Here is a 12,805-nt window from a genome sequence, read left to right as displayed (position 1 = left end):
TCATCGCCGAAACAAAACGTGTTTCCATCATGGACCGGTGAACATTTTTAGTCGAGCGCTGTGAGGATGTTTATGAGTAAGGTCAGTGTGAGCTTTCAGATGAATGCAGCTTGTGTGGAGGCAGAGCAGGAAGCGAAATGACTCACTGACCTCACGGCCCTGAGAAATGCTCTCTGCCTCTGTCCAAGGTGCTGGAACACTTTGCATAATTTTCTTTTTCCACCTCTTCCTCCTCCTCCTACACAGAACCAACTCGGACTCTGCTCTGCATACGAGCGCTATGAACCCAAACCCTCAGGACCCCTTTGGCATGAATCAGCAGATGGGTCGAGGTCCCCCACAGCGTAATGGTGAGAGTAACACACACACACACACACACACACACACAATCACACAATCACAATCCAAGATGCTCATCTTCTTTATTTGTGTGTAAATGTGTTGTCCATTCTGTTGTCACCAGCTTATGGAGGCACGTTAGGTTAGATGTTCTTCTCTACTACAGCTACACAATTTAAAAATCTCTTGCAATGACTTTTAAACCAGTTCTGAGTATTTTCTCTTTAAAAAGGTATATATCCCTAGTAGTATAAATCCCTTCACAACATGATATTACTCCAGGAAATGGTCTCGGTAAGGCTGTCTACAAATCTTACATTGTCAGAGCTCAAACACCCCATCCATCCCACGATTATCCCAAGTCTCTGTAGCTGTGGCCCCAGGCCTCCTGTGGCTCACTGGTGTTTCAGTTTAATGAGTTACCTGTTATCTGGTGACTTGCTGAGCACTGTAACCACCATATTGTTATTGGCTGAACTTCACCAGATAACAGAGGCACTCACTCTTTAAAACGAAACGCCGACAGACCCAGGAGGAGATAGTTTGCAGGTGATTGAGGAGGTACAGAAATTAAACGTTTTACCAAGATGAAACCTGATTACAGTTCATTTGCAAACACAAAAAATGTTGCCAGTACTGTATGCTGCAGAAATCACCGCAGTGGAAAGTCTTAGGTTAGTCTTTCCACTGTTTCGCCGATCACCAGCTCTGGTTTGGTTGATATAAACCTTTAATCCACTGAGTTAGATGTGAAAATATTCAGGCTCTACAGCTGTTTTTCCTCTCAGTCGTTCTTTGGCTCAGTGTCTGTACTGTGCTGCTCAGCACCGGCTCTCAATCATTCTTCATAAGCAGACTATTAAATTATCAAAACAACAAAAAAATCAGCCAGCGATGGACTCGGCCAATGATGGAGTGAAATCTCAGCTCAGGAAATAAAACACAGGACTCACGTCGTTCCTTTTTTATCACCGCCTGTCGACAGAGCTGCAACCTCCAAACTTTCAGTATGAAAAAAGATCTTGCTGCACTGATGTTTAGTGTTTGTATTTTAGCTTTTTATGTTATCTCTATCTTCTATCATCTCACCGTGATTTAGTCTCTGGGGATTAATGGTTCTGGGCTTCTGGTGTAGTCAGTAGATATTTGGATAACAGCCCGATTAGCAATTTGTTACACGAGAACGACGAGAAAAACACATTCTACTAATCTCTAGCAGATCTCTGCATGTAAATGCAAATAAGGGAGCTAATTGTTGCCAGATAATAGCCGATGGGTTCAGAGAGTTCAGCCAGTGCGTTCAGCTCTCCACACTGACTCTTGCAACCAAAACCCACTCCGGTCAACACTACACGGACTACAAATGATCTGGTAAACTATGACAATCTTTCCTAAATAAAATAAGATCTTTACATTTCTTTTAAATTTGGGGGAAGTGCAGATCAACCAGGACTAACTTGCTCTTGCATGTGTTGCTGACCGGATGTGACTGAGTGTGAATGACCACGAGGAGCCGAGCTGACAGGATCTATTAACCGATGAAGAGCAGGTGGAATATTCACATGTTGACATGCGCACCAGGAAACCACCTAGAAAAACTCATTAAGATCCACTTGTGCATCAAGACATCACCTGGATCAGCGCAGCACAGAGACCGACGTGTGTTTTTAAACCAGATATCCTCTCAGCCACATGCAGCCTGCTCTTAGACTGGAGCCCATGGCATAGTAATCATGCTAGTTTATGGTGTTTGTGTTTCTGTTCCTCTGGTCATTTATTAACAGAGACCACAGTCCAGCCAGCCAGCCAGCTGCTTTTCAGTCTCGTAAGCCACTCTGGGCTCAGTCACACAAATCACCACCAGGCCATTGTTGCTTTTAAAATGTTCTGTTTATACCTTTTTGTAGAACTGTAATTGGTCCAAAGACAAAGTTCTGACTGTTAAGTGACATAATTCGTCTTCCTCCCTCTCCGTCCATTCCCTCACATCTCCGCTGTTTCCATCCAAGCGTCCAGCGTGTTTTCCGACCGTGTTTGTCTGATCTCAGTGCTGATGAAGTGTCGAGTGGATGAGAGAAGTGCCCCTGCGGTGCATTACTACTCACTGTGTTTAGCCAACAAGTTTTAAACAGGATATTGCCTTAAGATCTTCGCCAAGTTTGAGTTTCACATACAAACAGAATCAAACCCGGTGTAGATGCATGAATTACAGCGCGTTGTGCTTTAGATAGCTCACCTTAGACCCAGTTGGACGGGTCGGTCTGTGTGTGTCGCTTACAAAAATAGCTGATATCAGGTATTTCATGTTTATGATCTTACTCTTGTTTGTTATACCCGTATCCCATGAGACTTTTGTGTAATGCTTATTTTCATTAGTGTGTAATCTACCGATTAGCAGTCCCCAACGCCCGTGGTGACATTTTAAAACGTCTTGTTTTGTCCAAACTCCAAAGATATCCTCTTGAATATCACAGAAGACAAAGAAAACATTTTAAATATTTCAGTTTAAGAAGTTATAATTAATTGAGCTCTACACTTGTGCAGACCTGCACTCCGATCATTAAAGTTAAACTGTATATGCAAGGAGATGATTATATTTCCCCAAAGGTGAACTGAGCTGCCTGTAAAGGATCCCTCTGTATATACAGCCTGCTGTATATAGTCCACCAGCACATACTACACATGGCTGTACAGGCTCCATATCCTCAGACACCAAACTGTTAGAGAAGGAGCAGCGCAGCCTCGTCACTTCACTGCTCCACATCGCAGGAGCACAGAGGGCTGTAAAGCCCCCAGGGCCTCGTTGACACCTCCAAAGGTTCCAGCGGGTTTTGAGTGGTGTTGAGCCCTGGCTGATTAAAGAAGCATCTAACTAGGAATTACAGTTATGAGTCACACCGCCGAGGTGGAAACACTTAAAAAAGGGATCACGCCGAAAAAGACTGCAGCTTGAACTCCTCTGCTCTGCCAAATGCTGTCAGTGGAAAAGAAGCAGCATCAGTCATACGAAATCTAATGTTACCTCTGCAGCTGGAAGGGCTCTGATTACTGCCATTCTTCAGCAACAGACAGTGATGTTTTTTTTTCTGGATCCTGATTGTTTGCAACGCAGAGAAATACACATTTCTACTCAGTGAATCTAGCCAGGGACACGAGCCATTTTCCATCCTAGTTGTCCTGTTTCCGTCCTAGTTGCGCCTCTGCAAGCAACGACGACGAGACACCTCTGAGGGGGAAATGTAACCAATGCCAGACTGTTGTATCGCCTCATTGTCCCCATCTGTTTCGAGCGGGCCTTCTCGAAATGAATGGGCCTTAGAGAGACTTAGAGCATGGAGAAGGAGAAGGAGAAGAAGGAATGGGTTGGGCAGCGGTTCAAAGGCTAATGCAAGAGAAGCCCGGTTTAAGTCAGAGCGACGCAAGGCTTGGAGGAGCCATCACGAGAGAAACAAAGGATATTTTCCTAATAAGTCACGAATTGCAGTGTAAGTGTTGTTGCTAAACACAAGAGTCAGACACGGAATAGAGAACAGTTAAAAGGCGGGGAAGACAAAGGCATGTGTATTTGGCATCGGGTCTCCAGTGAGGACGAAGACAAAGAGGCTCTTTGTTGGCATGAGAAAAACAATGGCTCTCTCTTTATCCCTCATCAGTCTATGAACACCCCCCCCCCACCACCACCACCATGAACTTCTTCTTCCTCCTTCTCATCTTTGTGACTAATAACATGATGCCAGATGCCCAGCTGTTGTGTTTATGAAACAGCGTAATTGCAGTCTGTACTCCGAAGGGCCCTTTATCCTGTCACAGGGACTGATTATTGTGCCAGACCTGCTGGGATAATTCAAACAGCTGGTTAATATTGAATATCCTCTAATGTTCCTCCACTTTTGTTTTTATGTCTTTCTTTATTTCTCCTTCCATCATCCCTCTCCTCCTTTGTTTCACGCGGAGGTTGGCATGCAGCTAGTGTAAATGAAGCAGAGGTGGACGGCTCTGGAAATGGTGAGTTGCACTTTCCTTTTCATAATCAAGAGATGATTATGTTAAGATGTTTCATTAAAGCATACCTTCTTCTTCTCTACAGTCTTCTCCTTCCCCTCTCTGCCAAACGAGGAGAGTCTAATAGGTGTCAGTAAGCCCCTTCCCAAGCAGCTGTGGGAGGCCAAGAAGGTGAGACCACTGCTCACTTCATACACCGATGCTTTCCGCGTTGTTTGCCGTGTGGTACCTCCATATCAAAGCAGATTATCACGTGCCCTCACATCTGGGTGTTTTGTTGCCATGTTAACAATAAACACTCCAAAGTAATGACGACATCATGCATGCAACATTTACGTCTTTCCAGAGCAGTTGCTGTGTCAGATTTGGTTGATTGCAACACCTTAAATTCCTGACTCGTCAGAAACGTGCCAAGACTACACGTCGAACCGGTCTTTCCTGTAAATAGTTGATCGGCCAAATGAGTTTGTGGGATCAGGAATGTCAACAACCGCAACATCTAAACCATCATGGAAAAAAATCAAACGTAAGCCTAGGCGAGAAAACAATCTGACATGTTTGTCTTTCTTTCTGTAACCTGACTGCACCAGATGGTTTGTTACAGAGATGTCGCTGGAAACTGTCAGCATTTGGCAGGTGAAGAAGCACCTGTCTGTTATAGATCAATTTTAACCAATCAGGTCAACAACATCAGGTCTGATGCAGCCGTGTCTGGCAGGAGAAGATCACCTTAAGTTCGTTCACTGAAGAAACTTAATTGATGTCGGTAGTTTCTCATAGAACACTGACTGGAACAAAACCACTGTCGTTCAGGACACAAATGGCTTTAAAGCCTGGCAAGAGGGATTCTCCTGTGATTTTGTTTGAGTCCAACTCCCTTGCCAAGTTAGAGACATGCCAGTACACACTGCACCAGCCAGGTGATCAGGCAGAATGAGCCTCAGACACATTTCAGAGATCAGAGATCAGGAATGTCTACAGCTACAGCATCCAAAGTATAATGGGGAAAAAAAAACACGGATGTCAAACTCAACGAGAAAAGACAAAAAACAGTCATGACATCTTTCTGTCTGGACCTAAACGCAGCAGCAATCGTCTTCTGCTATTGAACACCACATCAGATGAAACCACAAATTTTTATGCCTAGTGCTCATTATTGTTCCTGACAATCAATATCTCTTTGATCCGGACAGTAATTTATTTATTTTTATTTTTTGCTCAGGCAACGCTGGAAAGACAAATAATTTTATCAATGTGGAACTTTCCACTTTGCAATGGATTTTAGGGGATTCAGTGTCAGCGCAGATACGATAATCTGACAGATCAAGCATAGTCCGTGACATGACGATACACTCTCCGTCTTTCCGCTGCCGTACACGTGCATCGAGTCGTAGTGGGCTGCTGGAGTGGTGTTATCTGATCGAGACAAGTGATGTTAATTTTTGTGCTTCTGTTTCAGGTCCAGTCTCTGGCATCGAGGCCTAAATCATGTGAAGTGCCTGGAATCAAGTAAGTCTGAAGTGCAGCAGCGCATGTTTTACTCGGATCATCTGATAACGTGACGTTCACAGGCAGCGGTAGCCGTTTGTGAGCCGGTCAACAGAACAATGGAATCCTAGAAATGACATGCCGCGCATTCTCACCTCGTCAAACAGGATGTCTGTCTTCCTCTTCACACGTCGAACCCTTTTGAAATAAGAGGAACAGAGTTATTACTATCAGATTTCACGGGGCATTGTTTAGCAACAGTTTGCTGAGACTATTGTCTTCCCGAACGACCTCTGGTGTCCTGTCATGACTCAGACGTAAACATATGGTTCCATTTTTACCAGCACTTCATTAGCTTTACAGTTTTCCATTGCCATGTTACAGATCTTCCAAAGAGCCTTCAGAGATTCACCTCTTGCTTAATGTAGAAGTAAATTATTGACGATTCATAAACAAGACAGAACACTGCACTGACCTGTGCGCCAAGAGATAAGCGCACACTGTTTGTTTGTGGAGACACCATTTGTCCGTTGTTTTGCATTGTGCCAGTTTGTGTGTATTCGGGACAGACAACAATGAGTCACTGTTGCTGTTGTTGATGCAGCATATGAGCAGAGATGGAAATTAGAGAAATAATAGAGGAAATGGAGAGTGGGTGGAAAAGAGAGACCACAACAAGTGGATGAGAGTCAGAGAAACATTGTGGCAACACATTTAATGACCCCTGCCTTTGACTCTGTACAGAAATACATTGTAACGTCAGTGTTTTGTTGCTTTTTTACGTACCTTTGCTGCAGCATTTTCCCGTCTCCAGAGCAGAACCTCGGTCTGTCCCACTACCAGGGCTTGTTAAATACCGGCGGCTCCCTGCCTGACCTCAGCAACCTGCACTTCCCATCACCACTCTCCACCCCGCTGGATCCTGAAGACAACGGAGGGTACCCGAACCTCAGCGGGGGCAGCAGCACCGGAAACCTGCCAGCCGCCATGATGCACCTAGGCATTGGCAACTCGCAGGGTGGGTGGAGCAGAGCTCTGTGTTTGTGTGTCTGCATGTGTCGTTCCCACCCTCCTTACCCTCCCACCGTACTTGTGACTTGATTTACTTGTTTGTTGTTTTGAAAAATTATTAGAGGTAAAATATTCGCAGGAAAAACTTATCTGCTTTCTCATCCTGTCAGCCATCTTTACAACCTCACTGAAGGGGTCCTGACCTCCAGGTTGGCTTAAGATGTGTGAGGTGAAGGAAAATGGAGCTAAAGAAGTCTTGATATTTCAGATCATCTACTCAGCTCTCAGATCTCAGTCTTAATTTTAAGTCCTAATACCAGAACTGATCAGACCAAATTGGACCGTGTCTGTTCGGTACAGGTTTGTGTTGACAGTCTTCTTATTGTTTGCTGTGTTTTCTTCTCATTCGAAGTCGAAATTATCAAGTTTATCTATCATCCATCCATTATCTGTAGCTGCTTCTCCTCTTTAGGGTCACGGTGGGGCATGTACACCCTGGACAAGTCACCAGGTTATCACAGGGCACGCAGAGACAAACAACCATTCACACTCAATTTCACACCTACATAATTATACAGATTAATACACGTACAAATTTCGGGGAATGACGGTAGTTTGGTTGGAAAAATTTAATTAATAACACCTCACAATGGAAATAAACAATCCATTATTTTATCCAAATTAAGATTTTTTTTTATTATTTTATGTGGGTTTTTTAGAACATACTGGAAATTATTAGGACATTTTATGATGCTTGTCTGATGAGAACTTGACTTCTTGCAGGATTTTGGGTTTTCAGGCATTATCTGATTTGACTAGTCATTCGACATGTGCTCCTTCTGACTGTCGACACTGAAGAATCTGTGTTTGTCAGTGGTCGTGACTCATCATCTGCTGGGATTCTAGTGTCTCTTCCAGCCTCCGATTTTAAACCGGGAACCAGAGCTGCAGTGTTTTGAGCAGGTTCCAGATTTCTCCCTCTGCCAGCCAACCGTACATAACGGATAACTCTCATTGAATGATCTTTCTGTCTCCGACTTCCTCACCGTGAACTCTTGAGTGGGAGCAGCGGTGGGTGCGATCAGATCAGGCAGCACTCTTTCCTCTCTGTGAATGTATGCATGGTTGGTCTCTCATGTCAGACACAGTTCGGCTTGGCTAAGCTCCAAAGTGACAGAGGAACTTTGACCCTGTTTTGGCACACTACAATCAGCTCTTTTCTTTTCCCCTCTGTCTTCTCATTTTCCTTCCCTCTGCCCTCCATCTTTCTCTTCCTCCCCAGTCACACAATAAAGTCTAGTGTTTTGGGTCGGGATCTGGAGAGCACGCTGGAAAATCAAGTACATGCTACATCATAACTTCCACATGTTCAGCTTGGTTTCTAACGGCTCATATCTGCTCTGGATTCACAGCTGCCCTATTAGTTTTACCCTGATGTACATTCTCATAGATCTGCTCATGTCTTTACCGTCCCCACAGGTCTCTCCTCATCTCTGAGCAATCCCTCGATCCAGGCGTCCCTCAACAACTGCCAGCTGCAGTCATCGCTCAGCAATCCTTCCATCAACTCGTCCCTGCGTCTGTCCAACAACTCCCCCCGGCGACGGCCAGCTCCCATCAGCCCCCTCACCCTGTCTCCTGGCAGCGAGCAGCGCCGGGGTCTGGCCAAGCAGCTGTCCCCCACCATGTCCCCCTCGCTGTCTCCCATCACACAGGTACACACCGATGACAAAGAGGCTGTTTATTTTGCAGCGTACTGGAATAACAATAAAATGTATGCATCTATAAAACTGAAAATCACGAAAAGCATGAGCAGTTCTTGCATCCTGATCAACAAACATAAATCCTTGCTTAAACTCGTTGATTCGGCCTCTCCAGTGTCACTGTGGTTTGTAAACTAAGAACCTCTGCTGTCAAAAATACTCAAACTAGAGCTGAAACTAAAAAACATTTGCAACAACCGGAAATGTGTAACGATATAAAATCGTCTGACCTCCAAGTAAAAATGCGCACCATTGCAAAAACACACTGCTGCAATTGTTTTCACCCCGCCTCCGACGGGGAGAGCGTAGCTGAGTAATGACACAACAATCAGAATAAATAAACCTCAAGTCACAACTCTCGATTCAACATGTCGTCAGTCTTTGGTGACTCCTGCTGGCTTCCTCTGTCCTGTGCTAGGGAGTTGCTTTGGATACCAGCAACATGCCAAGGGAGCCGCCCCCACCCTATCCGCTATACCAACAATCCCAGCATGCAGTGGACCAGAGCCGACAACGTCAACAGCAACACCAGCAGCAACACCAGCAGCAACAGCAACAGCCTCCACAACATCAACATCAACATCAACAGCAGCAGCCTATTTCCCCCCTTCAGAACATCCAAATGGATTTCACCACAGGCCAAGTGAGCACACACACACACACAATCAGTGCCTGTGAATTGATGATGTGTTTACTTGCGTCTCGCTGCAGGGCAGAAATTAGAGACTGGACATTAGATTCAGATTATTAATGCAACTCAAGTTGAGCACTTCCGTTTACCGTGCAGCTTGTTTTTCTAGCTGAGTAAAAATATTCTGCAGTTTTTTTTACTTTCTTCCCAAAATCTTCCCTCACAGCACAACAACATGGCGACGCTCTTCAACGACCCCTTCATGGAGCCACAGTTCTCCAATCACCAGAGCAAGACCCTCCCCTATCAGGTAGAGACAACAGCACACACACGTTTAAGCACAGAGTAGTGTGTGTCTACAGCACGCGAGTAATATGTGTTAACAAGTAAAGTTTGTCAACAGCAATGCGCCCAAGAAAGGTTTCTGGAAATTTAAACTCTGACAGTGATGGAGACAGTTCTAATAGTTCTAATAACGAGATACCTTCAGCCAGAACATTACGAGGAGTTTTGACAGTTTTTAAGGAAAAACGTCTGTGGCTTCAGTTCGTCGCTCGACTGCGAACGAAGCAACGTTTTGTGCTGCAGGGTCAGTTTGTCAGCAGGATGAATTCAAATCTTTTGAAAACCTAAAACAAGAAATTTGTTTTTTTGTCAGACCACAGAGATCTCAGAATGCGTCATATATCATCAGCTGTCGCGTTAATGAGGGTTTCTGTGTGCTGTAGATGTTACAACGTCAAGAACAGTTTGCATGACGGTGCCAGAAGACATTTTTAGAGGATAGGAGACGAGGATAGAAGCGAAGAAGAAGAACTGAAGTGTTTGACAAAATATCATTAAAAACTTGAGAAATGCCTCCTTAAAAACCCTTAAGTGTTTCCAGTTTTAGTGTTTTTTTGTAACAAATTCGTATCATTAGCAGCAGCAGACAGGAATGACAACAGACCAAAGGATGTGTTGGATGTAGGAGCCTTTAAACTGATGTGAGGAAGAGACGGTGCATTGTGCTGCAATAACTGACTTAAAGAGCGAGGCGAATATGCAAGAAGAGTTTTGTAAACCGGTGTAAACCTGTTATGTTACGACAGACTTTCAGAGTCCTCTGTAATCAAACAAGGGAAGTACGGTCATTTCAAACATATGAAGATGTAGATTCAGTCTGTCGGGGTCAACACAACAGCAACAACAATTTGTCTCATCAACTCTTTGCATTTTCTTCCGCTTGCCATTTCTTCCTCTCCGCCATCTGCCGGCTAGCTGGACCAGTTCTCTCTGTTGGAAAACGCCATGAGCTCCACAGCGGGGGGTTCCTGCTACGACCCTTCCTCTTCCTCACCGTTACTCTACTACTCCCAGGCCGCGCTCGCAGGGCTGGGCGGCAGCCACGGCAACCTGCAGGACCCGATGCACATGAGGTCCAACATGCTGTACTCTAACTGCAGCGGCGGACTGCCCAACATCATACTCACCGGTGAGTCTGACTGGTTGGTTTTGGTGTCTGTTATAGGCCGCTGTAGGTGCAAGAGAGACAGATGAACTCAACGTAAAACTTTCGATGATATATTTATCTCCCAGTTTCTTATTTAAAGCTGCATTAGTTTTTATTTTTAGCCTCTAAGACGCAGAAAATTTCTGAACAATCTCGACAGACTCACGGCACTGACATATCTGTTTGTTCCTGTGAGTACAGCGCATGTATCAGTTCGTTTTAATGAAAACAGCTGGCTGCCATAAAGCTGCAGAGTTTGTAATAACTCTGGATTCATTACTGTGAGTCACTCCATTCCCATTACATGCAGCGATTAGATTCAACCAGTTAATGCAGCTTTATTGTAAAGATCATTAAATACTATTTTAGTTTGATTATGATGAAGAGACTGAAGATAACGAGACCGCTACAGCGTCCAAACATATTGGTGTGATTCTACATATGCATCACTAAAGGCGTTAAATGTGCTGAAGTGTTAATTGTCTCTAGAGAAATAATAATCCCTCCTTCAATTTTCATCGTTCGCACTTCACGGGGTGCAAATATTAGCAGCACGTTATGATTCTTTCCTGAGGCTCGAATCAGGATGAGCGTCTGTTTTCAGTCGACATTTCTCACAGGTGGAAATCGAACTTGTCTCTGTGCCACCTCGGGCTGCTGATATTTGTCTTAGCTGAACAGAAACTCCAGTTTAAAGGGAGAGAGCATGTCAGATTTATTTAAAGAAAGAGCTGTCAGGACTAACGATGAGGGCAGTGAGAGGACAGGAGGAAACGTTCACCCACCATCATCTGTTTCTCTCTCACTCTCTCCCTCAGATGACTCCAACCCGAGCCTGTCAAAGGACATCAGCAGCGCTCTCTCCACAGTGCCCGAATGTTTCGACTCGGAAGGAGGCTTCCCGTTGGAGGACGAGCTGCGCATCGAGCCCCTCAGCCTGGACGGCCTAAGCATGCTCAGCGATCCCGACATGGTGCTGCCGGACCCATCGGTGGAGGACACGTTCCGCAGCGACAGACTCTGAGCGCAAAGAGCGTCACGTGGAGCTTCGATGGGAAAGAGAAACCACACGTGGATTTGCAGTGTATAGAGTGTACAGATCTGAATATGCATGCAAATGATCTCTATAGGGCCACTGTGCATGCGTCCACTGCCACTAAGATTCGTTAAATGTGAAAGACGTGAACACACACTTTTTTTTAAAGGAGGAGACCCGTGAACAAACATTGTTTACGCCTGCTTCATGCAAAGCTCGTGTCGCTCAGACGTTGTTCTAAACGAGGTGGATCGACACAGTTTTCAGGTTTTTTAGAAATCAGCACTGGGAGCAGGAGCAGGTCTTTAGCTGTGAGAGTGTGCACCTCCCTCTAGACCGCTTCCTCTCCCCCAACCCTCCAACCAAAAAAAAAAAGAAACCCAACAAACTCGAACATGTGAGAGACGATGCAGCGAGGAAGCCACTTCTTTCTTTCTCTTCACCAAAGCAGCTCACACCTCCCCGGAGCCTTGGCAACCCTGTCGCCATGGTTACGCAACATAGCAACCCCCCCTCCCATCGCCATGTGCTAAGTGAAGAGCAGCAAAAAAAAAAAAAAAAAAAAACCAAATCTGCACTGTAATAAAGGAACCTTGTTAAGCTATCGATTTGAAATGAAGAAAAAACAAATAAAGTTTCAACAAGTTCAAAGTCACGGACCACCGGGAAGAAGAAGAAGACGATGGCAGAGGAGTCTCCACCCCGCTGGATCCTGAAGACAATGGAGGGTACCCGAACCTCGCGGGGGGCAGCAGCACCGGAAACTTGCCAGCCGCCATGATGCACCTAGGCATTGGCAACGCGCAGGGTGGGTGGAGCAGGCTCTGTGTTGTGTGTCTGCATGTGTCGTTCCCACCCTCCTTCCCTCCCACCGTACTTGTGACTTGATTTACTGTTTGTTGTTTTTAAAAATTATTAGAGGTAAAATATTCGCAGGAAAAACTTATCTGCTTTCTCATCCTGTTCAGCCATCTTTACAACCTCATGAAAGGGGTCCTGACCTCCAGGTTGCTTAAAGATGTGTGAGGGAAGGAAAATGGAGC

At 45.1% G+C, this 12,805-nt stretch overlaps 1 protein-coding gene across 4 annotated transcripts in view; it reads left to right on the top strand.

The window, feature by feature from the left end:
* crtc3 (CREB regulated transcription coactivator 3) overlaps window positions 1–12,328 on the top strand; it is a 33,540-nt gene extending 21,212 nt beyond the window's left edge. For 2 of the 4 annotated variants that reach the window (XM_019257125.2, XM_019257127.2), the window contains 10 exons: window positions 247–350; window positions 4,294–4,344; window positions 4,427–4,512; window positions 5,801–5,850; window positions 6,627–6,847; window positions 8,320–8,555; window positions 9,022–9,246; window positions 9,461–9,544; window positions 10,495–10,708; window positions 11,545–12,328. In XM_019257125.2, the coding sequence (XP_019112670.1) occupies window positions 247–350; window positions 4,294–4,344; window positions 4,427–4,512; window positions 5,801–5,850; window positions 6,627–6,847; window positions 8,320–8,555; window positions 9,022–9,246; window positions 9,461–9,544; window positions 10,495–10,708; window positions 11,545–11,750 (1,477 nt within the window). In that variant the 3' untranslated portion in view covers window positions 11,751–12,328. The remainder of the gene's footprint in view (window positions 1–246; window positions 351–4,293; window positions 4,345–4,426; window positions 4,513–5,800; window positions 5,851–6,626; window positions 6,848–8,319; window positions 8,556–9,021; window positions 9,247–9,460; window positions 9,545–10,494; window positions 10,709–11,544) is intronic. The other 2 variants (XM_019257126.2, XM_019257128.2) reach the window with 1 other exon arrangement.
* Window positions 12,329–12,805: the final 477 nt, after the last annotated feature.

Source organism: Larimichthys crocea, chromosome VIII, assembly GCF_000972845.2.
Source record: "Larimichthys crocea isolate SSNF chromosome VIII, L_crocea_2.0, whole genome shotgun sequence".
NCBI lineage: Eukaryota > Metazoa > Chordata > Actinopteri > Sciaenidae > Larimichthys > Larimichthys crocea.
Note: the sequence above shows the minus strand (reverse complement) of the source record. Positions and strands in the feature narration are given on the sequence as shown.